The 19,643-nt window shown below is 41.5% G+C and overlaps 1 protein-coding gene across 3 annotated transcripts; it reads right to left on the bottom strand.

Annotated features, from left to right (window-relative positions):
- Window positions 1-372: 372 nt before the first annotated feature.
- dda1 (DET1 and DDB1 associated 1) lies at window positions 373-14,011 on the bottom strand. 3 transcript variants are annotated; one of them, XM_069927882.1, is made up of 6 exons: window positions 10,255-10,356; window positions 8,690-8,770; window positions 7,864-7,915; window positions 7,324-7,385; window positions 6,342-6,492; window positions 373-4,186 (listed from the first exon to the last, which is right to left on the bottom strand). In XM_069927882.1, the coding sequence occupies exons 1-5, from the start codon at window positions 10,339-10,341 to the stop codon at window positions 6,382-6,384; spliced, it is 393 nt and encodes a 130-aa protein (XP_069783983.1). In that variant the 5' UTR covers window positions 10,342-10,356; the 3' UTR covers window positions 373-4,186; window positions 6,342-6,381. The 3 variants fall into 3 exon arrangements, with proteins under 3 accessions (XP_069783983.1, XP_069783984.1, XP_069783982.1); XM_069927883.1 differs by lacking the exon at window positions 10,255-10,356 and adding an exon at window positions 13,933-14,011 and having other exon boundaries at window positions 373-6,492; XM_069927881.1 differs by having other exon boundaries at window positions 373-6,492.
- Window positions 14,012-19,643: the final 5,632 nt, after the last annotated feature.

Here is a 19,643-nt window from a genome sequence, read left to right as displayed (position 1 = left end):
ATCATAAACTAATTGGACTCAGTTTATTCTATGATCAGGAAGGTAGATTAAACTGCAGGTTTAGTGTTAGCTGGATTTCATGTATTTCATTTCAAGTCCTTGAGTGGAATTTGAAGCACAATAACTTTTATGAATTACCAAGTGAATTAGAGTTTAGCAAGTGATCTTGCTAAACAAAGTAGTTGAAGTGACAAGGTGGATGTTGTTTCAATAGAAAGCTAAACAAGCACAAAGAAATAAAGGCTTTGAAAGTGCAAGTGAAATTATGGGGAAGGATCAAGTCGAATATTGACTGGCGGGTCCTTTGTCATTCTGGAATGTGAGCAAAACAAGCTGATCAAATAACACTTAAAACAAAGAAACTGCAGGTAATGGTATTTGTCAAAATATTTTAATTTGCATCTAGAAGGTACATTAGCTTTTGTTTGCTAAATCCACAATAGAGAGCTCAAAAAATGTTTACAAATTCAGAGAGAGAGCAGCAATAGACCAGATCAAGGTAATTACTGATGGTGATCTCACCACCATCTGTCTCTTCCAATTCACTGTTTTGTTGAATGGGGTATAGGAGGAATCCCTTCACACTCACTTCCCCAGCCCTCTTCAGCACTGCATCCCATTTCAGTGTGTGCTACTGAGCCAAACAATTTTGAATTAGACCCAGGCTGTTTAATGCACTGCATATTAAAGAAATGGCAGGTCCTGCTACTTTGACAAAAAGGGGTGTAAGGGGGAGGGGAATATAAAAAAAACCACACCTGCGCTTACAGCTCCTGTTCATTAGTCACTTCAGCTGGGAAGTAGACACGTGATGAGATCAGAATTCCAGGTTTGTTTCCAATTCATCAATGGTTAGACAAGCCCACCACCAAGAGCAGCATGGATGAAAGATAATCTTCACATCTTCTGCGGAGTTGAGCTGTTGCTGAATGTCCCAGGGGCCCAGCTCCTCAATTTGTCTGCGGCCAACTAATCTAAAGGAAAGATCCCATTGCACAAGTGCTGTGGTCTTCAATATTTCCATTTTCCAGCAAGTGACACCTTGTACATCTTGGCACTGCCCCAGGGTAATCCACCCATTCCCCACACTCACTGTAAATAGTATCCTATTCCAAAGTTTGCCTGCTCTACATCTAATAAAGACTTTGGTATTCAGTCAAAGGAATTGACCAGAGGAAGAAAAACTTGCATTTCTATAGCAACTTCCACCACCACAGTCTTCAAAGCCAGTGATCTACATTTTTGAAGCAATAGTCACCTGCATTCAGGAAATTCCTGTGTGCAACTTGTGCTTCAGTGATGATGACCAAGGGGTTAAAAAGTATTAGAAACACCAGGGAGAATCTCCCTACTTTTATTTAAATCAGCACAATGGGATCATTCACATTCACCCGAAAGTGCAGGCACGACCTCGATTTATTGTTTTATTCAAAAGGTGGCATCCACAGCAAGTCTCATGATGTCAACCCACATTTTTCAGTCAAACAAATGGAGTGAATACTCAATATTCTGACTAAAGCAACAAGAGCGCAGCCACTGGACCAAGGCTGACAGCAACAAGAATACAGCATTTGGGAAAATAGGAGCAGCACAAGATGATGGCAAAAGGCAGGAGCAGAAAGGGCTTGGAAGTATTTCGAGGAATCTCAAGGTCATTTGTACCTAACTGCATCACAAGTTTTCAAAGTTGACTGGAGTAGACAGTAAAGATCACAGGGCGCGACCAACACAAGAACAAGTAATCAGAGGTAAAGCAAGTAAATAAGCACTCAGCGCAAAGGACCTGCCACCCAGAGCCCTGACTACCACTCTTCTGTGCTCCCACCAGCCCCAATCCTTCTAAAAGACCTGCTCCACTCACAAGATCCTTCCCCATCGTTCACTGTTAGACTATCTATTGGTCCAATCTGCCCAGTGTTTCCTTACATCACTTTGCCACCACCCAAATGGTTAACAATCCCCAGCATTATACCATGATATTGTGCCTATTTAACCAACCCCCTACTATATAAGAGTCTGTGCCTTTTAATGGGGGGAAAAAGGATTGGGATAGATGCGGTAGAAACATTCAGTTCAATACATATCCAACCTGGGAATGCGGCTCCCTTCCTGTCAGCAGGCTGTTGCCCAGACTTGTAGTAATTAGTCTGCAATCCACCAATGGCTCTGATCAGCTCAGTAATCACACTGGTCTGGACTCAGTAATACAAAAAAGTTTACATTCTTAACACTTACAAACACCTTTATTACAAGGCTTCTGTGGCATTTTATTCATTTTTTAAAAATCTGATAAAAGCCAGCAATTGATTGGTAACAGCTCACATAATTCATGCAGAGCAAACGTAAAAGTGATCGATGGAGCAAGCAAGGAAGAGCAACTTTGTACAATGTGCCAAAACAGTGATGGGCAATGATATTTGAACAAGAGCTGGTCCAGTGTCTGTCTTCATTGGACAGAGGGATATTTTTGCACCTGCAGTTGACTCGCCTCGACAGCGTGAAGAAAAGAAGGTCCACACAGTGCCAGTGAATATGGTAGTGTAGGATTCTGATGCTAACATTTAGAAAAAATAAAATCCAAAAACAACAATACCCAAAACCAACTGTATATTATCCAGGTCCTGGGTCCACGAAGAGAATTCAGAAAGGTTTCATCACGCCATCACAACTGACAGCCACCATGAATGAAGGAGAGCAAGAGTAAGGTAGGAACAAACACAAAAGAATGGAGTGAGAAACACAACCAGCACAAAGGGATAGCACAATGGTGTGACATTTTCAGTCCAAGAACATCAAACCCATTTCGTTCACTAAGAAAATCACTGCAGAGGAAAAAAATACACACTGAAATCCAGGCTCTCTCCAAAACCACCCTTGCTCCACCAATGATCATTTCACTTTACACCTGAAACCAGATGAACCCTGGGGAGCATGGCCTACTGCAAGTGTCAAGGGATGGGAGAGCAGAAATGGGTAGGAAAGAGCAGCCCCTCAGTGATTACTCACACTTGAATATTGTCTTGCAAACTCACTGGCCTCTAGTGAAGGGCAGGAGTCAATTTGATACTCCACATTAGCCCAATGGCACAGATCTCTTGAATGCTTCATATGACTTTTGAGTAATGAACATAGAGATGTTCTGTGAGAAATTATAGGTTATGTCAACTCTTCAACACTCACAATGTTGAGAATACAATTTTCAGCAACTTTCTGAACACTAATTCTGTTTGTTTGCACTAACATATTAAGGTACAAACTGTAACTTCCTGTTAACTTCTAGGTTTGGATTAGCTCTTTCATCTTCTTTCACTGATCCACGTGGGATTGACAACATTAAATCTTTCTGGATGACAAATTAAGCCCACATTTACATGCTATGGCTTTGTAGTATCTAAATAGAGGAAGCTAAGAATTTCTGCTCAACAATATGGATTGGTTTTGAAACCAAGCATCACAAATGAAAGCCAAATCTCAAAAATGGAAAATAAGCAAAAATAAAACTAGTGGAAATGCAGTGGTGGACATTGCTTCTGGATAGCCAGTTTGGTATCTCCTTCGGCAACACACAAAATGATGAACTCAGTGGGTCAGGTAGAATCTATGGAAGGCAACAATGTTTTGACCATGATGTCTGTCTGAAGCCTCTATGGTATTAAATAAAACTTAAATGTGGTAACTTTAATTGAGTGATTAGCCTGACATCAAGCAATGATTTTGACCTAAACATTTCTCTTGACCTGATCCAGGATCTTTGGCGAATGAGAATCAAAAACCACATGATTCCTCAAGCTTAAACACTGGAGTACTGACGAAGAACATTTTTCCTTCAATGTGTCTGAAGGGAACAAGAAACAGATCAGACAGACAGAAAATTCTGTATTTTATCATTGAGCTATTGATGAAATTCTGAGAAAGGATCTTGTTCAAAACATCTGTTGGAGAACCACACAAGCCACAGGAGTGCAAAAGGCATTTCAGTTTATGTACAGTTTGCACAATTTTACCAGCAGAATAACAATCTACTAATGGGTAACATCTGCCAGCTTCAAATCAAGGTCACACACACACAGTGATGAGGTCTTAATGGCCTTGCTGGTCTGTGCGCTTGAGATCACAGTACACTAGAGGTCCTTGGGGCTGGAACCAAGGCCCTTCACTCATCCCCCTCAAAAAGAGCCGTGTGAGCCTGAGAATGGAAAAGCACAGCTCTGCTGTCAGGCTGAAGTACAGTGACACCAGGAAGTAGCAGTTCTTAATTCACTACCACCCTCGCCCAAGCCCATCACCAAACCCCCCCCCCCCCTCCAGCTCCTTAGGAAGACCATGTAGAATCATAGGATGATGGCAGTGAATGGAAGCACTGGATGACACAACACAATCCCTGCTTAGGGATCATTTTGCTCCCAAATTTCTTGGTAAATCAATCACTTGGGTTGGAGTTTATTTTGGATAATGAAAGTGAATGTTATTATTTTATCTAAATCACATGATATAACATTAGGGAGCAGGCAGTCTTGGGGAAAATGCAGTCACACACATCGATCCACACCCAGTAGTGATCCAGAATGGCAAATCAACTATTGATTAAAAACAAGGCATTGTGGCAAAATTTGATTGGATAGGAAAGGCTGATACACCTTCAACTGAATTCAGATCCCCTCCCATGCCTATGAACAATGGGAAAGGAACACTGTCACAGCAAAAAGTACTGCATGCAAAGGGAATAAATAGATTTTTGTTTGAATGCAGTGCAGTCGGAGATTAAATGGAACAGAGTGAAACACGAAAGGTAGAACGTTTTAATTACAGCATAGGACACAAAGTTGCGCTGAGTTTCAAGTCTAAAGTAGATCCTCATATTCCTCAAAGAAATTCCTTGAGAGAATATCTTGGCAAGACGAGGGATAGTTGGAGAGTGAGTAGCAGCACTGGATCGGCAGTTGAGCAGAATAATATTCTGATATACAAGAGACAAAACCAAACTTTGCACCTCTGTGCCACAGATTTAGTTTTAAACTTATCACTATTTCTTGAGTCCTTACATATTCATTCCAGCAACAAAAGAATCTCTTATTTTTCCTCCCCTCTAGTCAGTACATTCTCCCCAACTTGCACACTGGTGATGCTAACATTTCAAGTTGAGCAAAATCCATTCCAAATGTAGCAGAAACTGGTCGTTGAAGCTATATTTTGGTGAAGATGTAGCACATGTAAGATTTTCTGTCCCCTTGCCAGTAGACAAGCTTATTCAAAAAAATGCTTAGAAAAAGTTAACTGCGCCACAAACAAGTTGTAGCATATGTGATATCAACATAGAAACAACGCAACATGTGCTACGCTGCATACTGCTCTCCCCAGTCTGGCATTTAAAAGGTTAATGCCAGTGTTAAAATTGTGGAAACAAATTTATGCTGTACAAATGTATTGAACACCAGTGCTGTAATTTTTGGGCTGGGATGTCCACAGCTCCCTGGAAACAATCCCTCATAACACAGAGTTAGAATCAGTGATTTGCCAGCACGCCTGACGTTAACTCTTTGGACTTCAAAAACATTTATTATTTTTTTTAAAAAACCTATACAAAATGGCTTCCCTTTCTTAAGCTAAAGCATAAAACTGAAGGTCCCACAAGGCCAGTGAACTGTCTCAAAATTCAAAGGTTTAACTTTTGCTGATGTGAATGACACGCCTTGCAATGCTACAATTACAAAGGAGTTCATAGTATTGCCAAGCAAATCTTGCAATGTTCACTTAAAAGAAACTGGTCTGGGGTAGACAGCCCAGTTATTTCCCATTTCCCTTGCAATGTGATCGTCTAATCAAAAACTACTCAGAGGATGGGAAAGGGGGATGATAACAACCAAAGCAGTTATTAATAACCTCTCTCATGACAAGGGCAAGATTGTTTCAGCAGTTATAACTAGTGAGGTAGACATGTCTGCTTCTATCTAAAGATTAAGACGTGCATCTCAGTAGCAAAGTGTGCTGCATCAAATCTATTGAGGGCTTAAAACTGGTGATGGACAAGGAAGATGCCATTTTAGACACTGTGGACGGTAAAAGTTGGAGAGATGCGCACTGCAAAATTATTGCCATTCCTGGAAGTTTCACTCTAAAGTTTCATCCATCCAGTCTCTGCCCCAGACCCTCAGTAAAACCTGGAGCAGTTAATCAACCACTGAATATCTACTGGATATACACTGGGCTTCCGTCTGATCTACTCAAAATCCTCACCTGCCCCCACTTCCCTCCCCAGGCCATAAATTATATGTAAATAAATAATGGTGCTCCTATGATATACAAATGAAGGGCTGCATGGTGGAGAGACGGTAAGACATTACATGATGAAAAGGGAAGCACTTGCATCTGGAGTTCAGAGGACTAGGTATCTTCGATCATATCCTGGCTGTCTGTGCGGGCAATTTTCCGGGGCGGTGCAGAGCTCTCGCCTTCAATATCAACTTGCTCTTGATCTCGTTTCTTTGCTGCATTCTGCAAGGATTATGGAAGAAAATATTTCAGAGGAAGAGAGATGGTTCTAAACCAAGCTAAGAGAACTCCAAACTTGATCAATCATCTGCAATGAATTAGCTGCTGTCACTGTGTGCATAATATTAGGAGGATGTTGGAATCATTGACGGGAGGGATAGAACTTCATTCAGTTTGCCCCTGCAATCAAGAGTAGATTCATCAAGGTCTACAGTACAGAAATGGGCCCTTCAGCCCAATTCTTCCACGAGAAACAAGATGCTAATCTTATTTAATGCAAATCCCTCTATCTTTCTATGTGCTTATCCAAATGTTTTTTTTAAAAAACTCTGCAATTGCACTTGCCTCTATCACATACTATGGCAGAAACAGAAGTCAATCAGCATCCCATGAGTTAATGTTACATTGAGACCCTTGCTCAAAATCTAACTTGCCAAGCAAGCTTTCCTTCTTCCAAGTTTCCAGTGAGGTATCTTGCAGGTTGCAACTTCCAGGAGATGTCACCTACCCCAGATGTTCCCCCAGGAAAGGCCCCCATAACAGGCTAGTAGGTGTACCCTACCATTTTCTAGCTCCCCAGTGCTCTGTGCCTTAACCCTGCAATACTCCATGCAATCTCTTAGCTCTTACAAACAAAAATTACCATGCATCATTCCCTTTCCCTGCCACATTTCCTTTTTTTTTATAAATCTTGTTTTTTTTATACTGAGCTACTATAGATGTCAGTGTACACATTGTGGAATCACTGTACATTTTGTCAAGTTGATGTACACACTGTGGAGCCCAGTGCAAGACTGACCCCTGCCACATTTCCAAGTCTGCTTAACTACTCACCTTTTTGTCCCATTGCTGATGAAGATATCGAAGCAAAATATTGGTCTTTTCTGTCACAATAACTATGAAGAGGAAAAAAGAAACTTAAGGGGAAGTTTAACTTAAGAAACAGTTTAATACTATTAAAATTAAAAATGTAATGCTTTAGACTTTCAGTTCTGAACCACAGTCAAATGCACTTGAGAGATTGGGGCAAAGTTTCCTGGCAGTGGACTCCAATTTGTGAATTTATTTTGATCCAACAATACAGATCTTGGGCAGCATTTATACAGTGCACAATCCCAAATGGGATCAGGAGGTGGAAGAATCTGAGAACAGCACATAGACTGAAACTAAGTCAGTGGGAGATAACCAGGAGTAGTGTGGAAAATAAAGGTACAGGGGGACAACACAGATCCCACCACATTTAAAGGTCATCACAGACATTCACCCTCCTGCCCAATTAGTAAGGGGAAAAATACAGACACCAATCACACTACATTTACTCAGAGTTGTGACATTCCTGACAGCTAAACCTGAATTTAAAAGGCTAACACTTACTCTGTTCCGATGGATATTCTCGTGTTGGGAGGTATACAGATGGTCTTCTATTCTGTAAGAGATTTTAAAATTTAACAATTCTCATATATTATGGCAACTTTGTGTAGATTCCATTCAGTCTGAGTGGTTGGAAGATTATGCTAAATATTTGTGAGCCAGCTCTAAAGTTATTTGATCAGACTGTTAGGCAAATAACAGAACCTACTGATATTTTATCCAATCCAAGTCTATATTGAATGGCAGGTGGGGACTACCATTTGTCTGTGAAGGGAAGTGGCTTCTTGCAGGAAGATGTTCTGTGGGCATTAGATGTGCATGGCCTCGGAATACAATTATCACCATGGTTGAATGTACAACTGGCACATACTTGAGCCTGTGGAATATCGGAGGACAACTGGAGTCTTCAGGAAAAGAACTCAGGAACTACAAATTTCCTCATCATTGGTAGTGAAATAGGTCAGACTGCAATGCTACAAGGTGTCTTTTATATCTGCCATCAGGAAACTGCAGACAACCCAATAATGTACACCCATTCATAGCACAAATTAGTGGTGGATAGCATACTATTAACGTCTCAGGTTGCATGTACAATTGCCACAAGTACCAATTTATTATTGGTTCATTGTTTCTTAGCTTTGTTTAACTTTCATCACTTGTCAGATATACTTTCAACTGCCTCTGGAATAGGATCATATCCCTTTTAAGATTCTTCAACTTATTAAGCCACAGTATCTCTCTATCTACCTCATTGAGGTTTACCCTTGTGTTCACGTGCTAACAGCAATGAAGAGGTGTTGTTGACGCTTCAGCTTTAGAAAGTACTCACCGAAGCTTTACAAACTGAATCTGCATGAAATCGGCTGAAATTGCTTTCATTATAGACTGGCAGTCCTTTCAAGAAGTCCGCCTGCAATCAAACACATACAAATAACCAGTCTGAACGTAGAAGAGTATTCCTAAAAATAACAAACCAATTTCTCCACACCAGAGCAAACTATAAAAGGAATCGAACCATCTCAGCTACAGGCAGTCTGCAAAGATAGGAAGCACTGTTTCCACCAAGGAGAAGGGAGATAAATGGTTGAAGAGCCATGGACCTTCCTCAGACAAAACAGGCTTCATGGCGGCATGGTTAGCACAATGCTGCTACAGCACCGGCAATCGGGACCAGGGTTGGAATCCTGGGCTGTCTAGAACTTTGTACGTTCTCCCATGGGTTTTCCCCAGGGACTCTGGTTTCCTCCCACCATTCAAAACGTACTGGGAGTGTAGGTGTGAGAGTATTTAGAGGTGGTTTGGGAGGAATTGTTAAAGCAGCTTACACACACATTTTAAAGCACAGAATATTTGCAGAACTTTTGCAGAATGCTTTTTGCAGGAGGCAACAAAGTATGACAGCAGCTTGTCTGGGAGAGCATGTGATCTTTGCAGGCAGAGGAGAAGGGTTTTGCTCTCAGAGAAGGAGGGAGTGAAACAAAGAGAGGAGACAGAAATCAGTTCCAGAAGGACAAGCTGGCAAACTTTGGAAGGATTCCTAGTCAAAGGAGGAGATTGGCGGTCTGAAAGGTGACCTGAAAGAAAGAAGATCATCTGGAGAACCCTGAAGGGGGCAAGTTTCGTCAGCAAGACTGATTGAGAAAGAATCAGTTGTGGATGTCCTGGAAAAGGAATCTCTCTCTGAAAACCAGCAAGAACCCTCCTGAGTGGTAACCATTTGCCTGTTAAGCACCAAAGACCGGTGAACTTTGTTAATGCTAACTTCTGTGCACAGTACAAGAATTGCCTGCAACCAGTGAGATTGGACTGTGAACCAAAGAACTTTTCTAATCTTAAATATACATTACACACACACCCGCACTTAGTATTAGAGGGGGGATTAAGTAGTTAGGTACGTTAAGTAATAATTTAATTCTGTTTTCTTGTTCAAATATTATTAAAAACAGCTTTTGTTTAAATAACTGTGTTGTGGTGCATTTCTATGCTGCTGGTTTTAGGGGTCCTCTGGACTCCGTAACAGTAGGTGTATTGGGTGGCTCGGGCTCAAGGGCCAAAATGGCCTGTTATCGCGCTGTCTGTACATCTACATTTAAAATTTAAATTTAACATCGATTGCCTTCAAGAAAGGGAGAGTTGAGAGATCGAATGGTCAAATTATTGCCATCTACCACATACAAAACTATCTTTTTGCCAGAGGTAAAAATGACTGCAACTCTGCGCAGTCACTGTTAATAAGCATGGAAATAAGCCCTTCGGTTCAACTCATCCACATCAACCAAGTGGCTGATATGAACTAGACCCATTTGGCCTATATACTCCTAAACCTGTCTTATCCTTGTCCAAATGTCTTTTAAATGTTGTAATTGTACTCTCACTGACAGCTTGTTCACATACCCTCAGGTCCTCTTTACATCTTCTGCCTTTCACCTTAAATCTATGCCCTCCAGTTTTAGTTTCCTCTGGGGAGAAAAGAAAGACCATCCATTCATCCTATCTATTACCCTAATGATCTTTTACATTTTTATAAGGTCACCCCTCACTCTGCTCCAGGGAAATAAAATCTCAGTATATCTAATTTCTTCTTTCAACTCAAGACAACCAGTCATACTAATAGTAAAAACAATGCTGGAGAAATTCAGCAGGTCACACAGTGTCCTTTGTTTAGCAAAGGTAAAAATGACATAATCAACATTTTGGGCTTGAGCCCTTTATAAAGGTATGGAAAAATGTCACCAGGCGTCCAAATAAAATAGTGGGGGTGGGGGGAGGCGTGGTTGCAAAAACAGGAGGTAATAAGTGGAGAAGGGAGGGAGGGAACAGCAGCAAGGGAAGGAGGGATAGTTGGATGAATAGAGGGAAGGGGAGGACAGCTGGAATGGTGGGGGGAGAAGAGAGGAGAGCTGGTTACCAGAAACTGGAAAAGTCGATGTTAATGCCATCTGGCTGGAGAGTGCCCAGATGGAAAATTAGGTGTTGTTCCTCCAACTTACAGTGAGAAAGTACACAAGGACATGGACACTTTCAGGGAACTATGTACTTGTACCCAAAGTCCCTCTGTTCTACAATACTTTCCAGGGATCTGCCATTTACCATGCAAACCTTGCCTTGGTTCAACTTCCCAAAATGCATCATTTAGCACATCCAAGTTAAATTCCATCTTTCCTGAACACACTCAACAAATTCCACTGCATCCAAGTCTGGAACTGTAGTAACACTAGTGGGGGACTTTAGTTCAATCCTATCAAAGTGAACATCTCATCTCCGAGTTCCATCCACATCCACCACACACACAATGATTCCTTGGGAATATCTCTTCTAAATACTGCTCTCCCTAATGGAAAACACAATTCCCTCCCCTCCCCTGGAACATTGAGCTTCCATTATCATCCTCAAATAAGTGGATTCAGAGGAGAAAAGGAATCCATTATAAAGTAAAGATGGGAAAATATCACAACATGTCATTAAGTAACATGGTTCACTGACAGTTGATAAACAAAAAAAAATCAGGTAACACTGGCGAGTCAGGGGTCACATCCAAACTGAAAAGAGAAAGGTTCAAGTTCACGGTCTTGTGTTAGGAGAGAAAAAAATCCATTCGTAAGTTGCAAGAGAGAAGAGGAATTAGCAGAAAAGATCAATTGTTGGTTGGCACCAACAATTTTCATTTACAAAGCACCTATAACTTGTCTCAAACATAATTCAATGCTCAGCCAGAGATTAGAACAGTTGACTGAAAGTTAGCCAGTGATGATTTTGGAGGACAGAATGATTGAGGGAGATGATTCTCGAGCTTGGAGCCTTGGCAGCTGAAGCCATGGCTGCCGAGGGTAGGCTGATTAAAATCTGGAATTATCAGAAAAACAGAATTCTCAGAGCATAGGAGATGGGGAATTAAAGACATTTCAAAGTGGAATTCAAACTCAAATGTCAATTGGTGAAGAAGTTAGAAGACGCAAACATTGCTCCAAGTGCCACTCAGAAAGGATTAAGCAAGATAATTTGCCGATTCTGGCAGCCATCAGCAAAATGCTGAATCTTCTGAACCTCAGCTGATTTAAGGCTGGAAAGAACATTACACGATTAATAAATGCTCAATAAATTATGTGCTTTCATTAAAATAGTTATTCCTTTTTTTCCCCACAAGTATACCAGGTTACCAGCAAAATTCAAAGCCCTTTAAAAAAAAAAATTGGAATACACTTAAAGCATTGAAACTGCCAAAAGATTAATAGCTGAATCCAATCTACAGAAAAAAATCAAGGCATCTCACTGTTCAAAGTCAGATGGGTGTTGATTTTCTCAAAACAGCAGAGAATTATATCAAGAAATCCATATGATTACTGCAAAGCATATTGTCAGAATAGAATTTGACTGATCTTATCTTCAGGTAACATTTCACAGAAGTTTTTAGTTGAGATCGAAAGGAGGGACTTTTGACAGAAAGAATTGGCCAGTAATTATTTCTTAACTGACAGCTTCTAAAAGCAGAAATGAGAAACAATCCCCATAAATCCAGATTCCTAAAAGCACAAATGGACAATGAGTACTGCCCAGCTAGAGATTTCTAGACAGAGTTGGGCACAAACCTCTGTAGAACAAAGCAGTGTCATTCACATACAAAAAAAGTTAAGCTCCATGTCGAGATCTGTTCACTGCAAAAGAACCTTGAATGATGCAGTGCAAGAAATGTTCAGTAGAAAAAGAGCACCAATAGATAGGACCGGACATATCACTGTGCTTACATTTCACCAACCGAAGGTTAAAGACTGCAGACAACTATGAGGAAAATACATTTCATTGGCATTCCAACAGAGCTGCATAGCAGTGATAATACTGCAGGAGAGATTTGGTCAATACATGCTTTTATTACATGATTCTGGGACATTATTTACAGAACTAGTCTTTTACAATATAACAGAGTTCTAAAAGGAAAGGTCTATCACTGGAATAGTTTTATAGAAATAGGACTACAATGTCATCTTTCAATCTTTGCAGTGATTCAAAAAGACATGTCCAATTTTATATACTCTGTGATTTCCTCATCACTTTAAATTGGATTTAACTGTTGAACATTTATGTTTTTCTTTAAAGGACAGTTTCAAAACTTTGTCCACCCATTATCAATATTGTCTACAGGTCTGTCACTACCCACACCCTTGCCCTGTATTTATAACCCTCTTCCACACCTGTCCTTTACTCACACACATGACATACTACACGTACAAAGTTAAGGTAGGGAAGTTTAGGGAAGTCATCAGAGGTAAGTGTGTGTTTTTTTGGTTCCTGGAATGCCTTGCCAAGGATTGTGGAGGCTGAAACATTGGGGGCATTTAAGAGACTCTTTGACAGACACATGGATGAAAGAAAAATGGAGGGTGATAGGGTAGTGAGATTTTAATACTTTATTTTAAAAGGAAGAATATATGGGTCAGCACAACATCGAGGGCCAAAAGGCCAGTACTGTGCTGTATTGTTCTATGTACCCCACATATATACTGTTCCTGATCCATTTTTCTCCACCCCACACTCCAAACCCCACCTATCCACTCCCTCGACGCCAGAACCACCCTTGCTTATGACACCAACTCAAAGCACTTTCACATTTCCCAAACTCTTTTTAATGCTCCCACCCTTACATTCCTCACACTCCTACCCCAATGCTATCCCATATCCATCGATACCTCCACTTTCCCACCCAGCAGACCCCTTTATTCTTTACTCCCAGTACATCCGTTCATTCCCCCCCCCACTTCAGTCACATTTCTTATTGACTACCCCACTTTCCCATCCCCCCCCCACGTAAAATCGCTCCTCCACCCATTCATCCCACCACCAATCACCCTTCCACCATATTCCACCCACTCAACCCCCTCCCCCTCCCCCCCCCCTCCCCTCCCCTCTCCTCTCCTCCCCCTCTCCCTCTCCCTCTCCTCCCCCACCCGTGGCCCCGACCCTCTTCACCCACCTCCCCACCCGCTCGCCGGACCTCACTTTCTCCACTCGTGCCTCGTCCCACACACAAAAAAAAATTCAACGCATAAAGGCCCGAATCCGGCTTCTCTCTTCACTCACCATCTTCTCCAGCTTCGCATCACTCTGCGCCTCGCATCAACCTGCTCGCCCTGCTGATCCCTGCCTCTCTCGCCGACTATTGGTTGGGCCGCGGTCGACTGTGCAAGCGCGTTAGCTGATTGGTCAGTCGTGAGGTCAATCAAATGCTACTTTCCGCCATCAAGTTGGGTTGAGTCGGAGTGACGATTTTCCGTTGCAGCAGGTGACTTACAGACGCCTCACAATTGGTGCGAGCACAAAGGATGCTGGGTGTCGTAGTTCATTCGGACACGATCTTAACGAATTATAATGGAGAAAAAAAATACACAACTCCCAGCGTGCATTGCAGCCGGCGGGCTCTTTCCGGGTGCGAAAAAGTGGGGGGGGGGATTGATGGATTTCCTGGGATATGTAGTTCATGAAAATTGTACCCACCCTCCCTACACGTTAAAGTATTTGCTTGCAGTTTGCATCATAAGGTGGCCATTGCAAAAGGAGGACATGGTCATAGGTTTCCATAGTGTATTTGCATTTGGCCATACTGTTTAAATTTTACATTAAAAATTTGAAACACACTGTCATCATAGCTTGGGTTTGTGAACAAAGATTTAGGAAGACTCACTGGTGGCAGACAAAGGCCAACGTGAACACACGTGCCCGGCCGCAGTGGCTGCAAGGGAATAAACCTATGACGTCCTCCTTTTTGAAAATGGCCAACTGAATTCCAGTACCTTAGGTAGAATTAATGTTACAATACATTCTCCAACTCCGGCATTGCTTAAGTGATGTCATCCATGGGTTAAGAGAAAGATAGAAACTAAAAAGCATTTCACTGGGGCTAGATATTGTGAATGTTGTTCCTCTGCAAAGGGTTTCAGAACGAGGGGGCACAATCACAAATCTAAAAATTAAGTGAGGAATTCTTTCTCTCAAAAAGTTCCGAATCATTGCCATCCTCTACGCTAGTGAATCCTGAACACAACCGTTAGATATATTAAGGTGATTTTTGACAGGTTTTGAGAAGCAGACCAGAAAGTGGATTGAGATCAAAAAGGATCTTATGGATTGAACAGTTTCTTTTGGTCTTCTTTCTCATTTGTCTCAATCAGTACCCCATCCTTTCCAACATGCTTAGCAGATATATTTAACCTATTTATTCCACAAAGTTCCACACAGCTTCCCCAAGCTCTTGCTCAAACGATCCTTTACAGTAGCCTGGACTGATTTCAAGTCCTTTAGGTAGTGCAATTTCTCCCTATCTCATAAAATCTACAATGTTATTCAAAATTTGAGAATATACACAATATTGGTAAATCTGCACTGCACATCTTCCCTCCCAAGGCTAGTATATTGTCTTTGTAGCGTCCAAATTACTCAGTGCCTCATTGTTATCGAACCAGGGTATTGCACAGCTACAATATATCAAGTTCTTACAAAGGTAAGCATTCCATTAAGCACTTTTGCTACTTTTATTAAACCTCACATTTTAAGTTCCTAAATTTAATTCGATCACCACTACTCCTACCTTTAATTCTGAAAATAATTCTCTGGGCATTGAAACCCATTTACAGTCGACATTGCCTCTTCAGAATTCTTTCTTTTTGCAAGTAGATGACCTTAAGTTAGAAAATCTACTTACATTTTCAGTAAATAATATCCCAGAGGGGAGGCAGTGGAAAATTGTCAGGGAAAGATATTTGAATGGAAATATTTGAGCAACAAATAAAGTTCATTGGTTAACATGGCAGGTGAAATTCAAAAGTCATGTTAGAATCAGAATCAAGATTTATTGTCATGAACAAGTCATGAAATTTGATGTTTGCAGCAGCGTCACAGGGAAAACATTCATATTACAACCATCTTACAACATTTACCATATAAAAAAATAAAATAACAGCAATGATTATAGAGCATAAAAGTCGGGCAGTGTCTTTGTTCATTGATTATTCAGGAATCTGATGGCAGTGGGGAAGAGGTTGTCCTGGTGCTGTTGAGTCCTCATCTTTAGGCTCCTGTACCTTTTCCCCAATGGTAGCAGAGTGAAGAGGGCATGGCCTGGGTAGTGGGGGTCTTTCAAGGATAGAGGCTGCTTTTTTAAGACATCACCTAATGTAGATGTCCTCAATGGAGTGAACTCTGGTGCCTGTGATATGGCAAGCTGAGTTACAACCCTCTGGAGTTTATCCTCATCCTGAGAGACTGGCACCTCCACACCAGGCAGAGATGAAACCCGCCAAAATGCTCTATACGGTACACCTGTAGAAGTTTACAAGTCTTTGGTGACATACTGAATCTCCTCAAACACCTCACAAAGTATAGCATTGGTGAGCCTTCTTTGTGATTGTATCAACATGGAGGCTCCAGGACAGGTGGAGGGGTAGCAGTTGTTCCTGAACCTTGGTGGTGAGAGTCTTGTGGCACCTATACCTCTTTCCTGATAGTAGCAGCGAGAACAGACTGTGTGTTGGGTGATGTAGATCCTTGATGATGATGTCAGTGTTTCCTGCAAATGTTCGATGGTGGAGAAGGTTTTACCTGTGATGTCCTGGACTGTGTCCACTACCTTTTGCAGGACTTTTCATTCAGGTCATTAGTGACCCATACCACACTCTGCATCTCTGAAGGGACTCTCTTTTGCTTCTCTTTCTTATTGTCAGGGGCGCTGGACAACATCAGTGGTGCCTCCTTACTTCTCTTTACGGCAAACAGAAGTTGATGAATTGTGTGTATATTATTGCATTTTGCGTACATGACAATACAGGATTCTTCACATTACTTCACAGGCATTGAGAATATTATTGAAGAAGAAATACACTTACAATTAAAGCAAATAAACAGTTTGTCAACAGCAATGGTGAACAAATCACCAGCTTGCAACACCTGGGCAGCAGGATGTTCAAAACTGACCTGTATCTACGAACAGCAAGAATTCCATCCCACTTTTACCTAAATCAGTTCTGGTAAGTTCCCAAAGTTGGCTCCTGGTCAGTGAAGTTCTGTGCATTGCCTTCCTTCAGTAAATGTCAAGCAAGCCCCTCTTCCAGAAAGGTTCTGATTGTTGGCCAAGCCGTGCTCCACACATACCAAATGACAAAGCAGAGAAATGACTCACGTTTACAATCCTTTTAAAAAAAAAATTACACGTCATAATATCCAATATTTAATTACTAAAAATAAAATGCTTACAGACACTAGAAAGTACCTATTTTCAAAAATGAAATGTAATGTACATTACTCCTCTCTCAAGGCTAATTCTTTGTGTTAAAACTGCATCATGTCACCCAGTGCAGCCTCAGCCAGGAGAAAGCCCAACATCACTACCATAAGAGGCTGATGCTCTGCCTCTGTATGACATGCAGTGTTCTACAAAGAGCAAAGCAAGGAACAATTCTCAGGAACTTCAAGACTATCGTGTGGATGCAAATGGTTCCAGAAGCGATTTGGCCTTTAATTCTGCCTCTTTCTGCAGAAAGATTGAGCACAAAATCCATACTACAAAGTGCAGTGATCAGACGACACCTTTAATTTTAAATTTAAATTTGGACAGACAGCACGGTAACAGGGCCCTTCCAGCCTACAAGCCTAGGCCACCTAATTACACCCAAATGACCTACAAGCCCTGGTTTGTTTTTTTTTGAATAGTGGTAGGAAACTCATGCAGACACAGGGAGAATGTACAAACTCCTTACAAACAGCACTGGATTTGAACCCTGATCACTGGCACTGAAACAGCATTGTGCTAACCTACCACCCCACTTTTAGTAATGCTTTTGACAGCTAATTACCTCCAATAGAAGCTCTTGAGGTATATTAAGTCTATCTTTAACAAAAAGCGCAAGAGATTGTAGTTCAGTGGTTCTCAACCTTTTTCTTAAGTTGGTGTATAGCTGCAAAGAAAAAGTTTGAAAACTACTGTTTTAATCGTACCTAATTGACTCGTTGTGTGCAGTGTCATAACTCCAAGGAAATGGTCCAATGACAATTTTTCTCAAGCAAAAAATTTCTGTAACAATTGGGTCTGGAGCAGTGATTCCCAACCTCCCCTTCCCACCCACATCCCACCTTAAGCAATCCCTTACTAATCACAGAGCACCGACGACATAGAGATTATTTAAAGTGGTATGTGAGTGGAAAGAAAAAGGTTGAGAAACACGGTTGTAGTTGATAGAGCAAAAAACAAAGTGCTGGCCTAACTCAGACAGCATCCACAGAGAGAAACAAACAGTTGATGCCTCAGGTTGAAATTCTGCTTCAGTCCATCTCTCTACCTGGATGTTGCCCAATCTGCTCATTGTTTGCTCAAGACTTTATCATCTGTAGTTCCTGTGTTTCGCTATTAGGGAGATCAGGCAGGGAGAAAAAGAAAATCAGTTCACGAAGCCATGTATCCCACACCCATTTCTTTTGTTCTGAGCAGGAACAACCAAGTAATATAAACAACCTACAACACCACTCCGATTATTCGAAATGGTCAGGACTGGGCCAATGTCAGATAAACAGTTTCTTCGGAGAATTGGTCATTTTTTAAAAACAGCCCAGTAGCAACAGCAAATCACTTGTATCAATGTTTAAACAACAAGGGAAGGCTTTGTAGACATTAAAATAATGTTTCTCACCAAATGAATGATGGTCAGAGCACCGCTGCCGATCACCAAGACTTCCCACCGCTGCCACTGATCCCCGACACATCCTCATCACTGCCACTGATCCCTGGACCAGTGGAACACTCACTGGCGAGTCGGCGGGCTTCTAGCTGCCTGGTCACCAGAGCTCCTAATGGCAACAACCCGAGTCCCGACTCCAAATCCTCCCCTAGGCCCAGGGGAGTCTGGTGCACGTATGCAGTAGTAGGCAGAGGGGAGGGTCCGGAGTTGGCGTCGGGAGCTCCACTGCACCGAAGGAGGGAAGGTAGGGGATAGGAAGGAAGGAGAAGGGAAGGAATGCCACTGAGCCCGAGGTCCTGCTCCTGCCCGGGAAGCAACTCTCCTTTATGACGCCGGGAGAAGGGATTCTTCCAACCACTTGCAGCGGGGAGACAGCGGCAGGCAGTTTGAGAGGGAGAGGTGGAGAAAAAAGTCAATAGGGGAAGGTAAGAGAAACAGAAAGAGAGAGGGGAAGGAGTTACAAGAAATGAGGGTAATCATCATTCTAATTTCATGTCGAACAAATATTTTTCAACCTGTGAGGTCAGTTCATCTCTGTAAAAATTTCGGATAAATCCTCATTTATCCAAGCTTTTTTGTTTAATTGGATATGAGAATTTTGGAGAATCTGATTTTGGATAATTGGAGTTGTACTGTATTTTAATGCTGTACATTTCGTGGGACTCTCTACAAATAAAACATACAGAAATTCACACAAGTAGGTTTATTTCTTTTAAAGCAGACAAAAAAATTGGCAATGAAAGTTTTGCTTTAATACAGGCTTTCAGGAAAGAATCATTGAGCCAGTATTGCTGACTGGGGATTATTGGGTTGATTTACATTATTTATTATGCATTAGAAAGCACTGAGTGCTCTTTACCTGTCATGAATTACCATGAAATGCAAGGACTGATGCAGCAGGCAATAGGCAAGTAACATCAAACACACAAAGGAACAAATCAGGCAGGATCATCAATTGGTCTCGTGCTTTGATTTGAGAATGGAGGTCAGAAGAACCTACTATTCTTAAAAAACCACATGGAATCACCATTACTGAATGGAATAGGCAGGCAAGATCTCACAGAGATG

This window comes from Narcine bancroftii, chromosome 3 (genome assembly GCF_036971445.1).
Source record: "Narcine bancroftii isolate sNarBan1 chromosome 3, sNarBan1.hap1, whole genome shotgun sequence".
NCBI lineage: Eukaryota > Metazoa > Chordata > Chondrichthyes > Torpediniformes > Narcinidae > Narcine > Narcine bancroftii.
This window is presented reverse-complemented; position numbering and strand designations above follow the sequence as displayed.

Coding starts and splice junctions, on each gene's coding strand:
- dda1 (XM_069927881.1), bottom strand. CDS start 10,341: ATGGTCTTTCTTTTCTCCCCAGAGGAAACTAAAACTGGAGGGCATAGA. Junction 8,771..10,254: donor GATGTAAAGAGGACCTGAGG/GTATGTGAACAA, acceptor GTTTGATTGCAG/GCGGACTTCTTGAAAGGACT. Junction 7,386..7,863: donor AGAATATCCATCGGAACAGA/GTAAGTGTTAGC, acceptor TCCTCTTCATAG/TTATTGTGACAGAAAAGACC.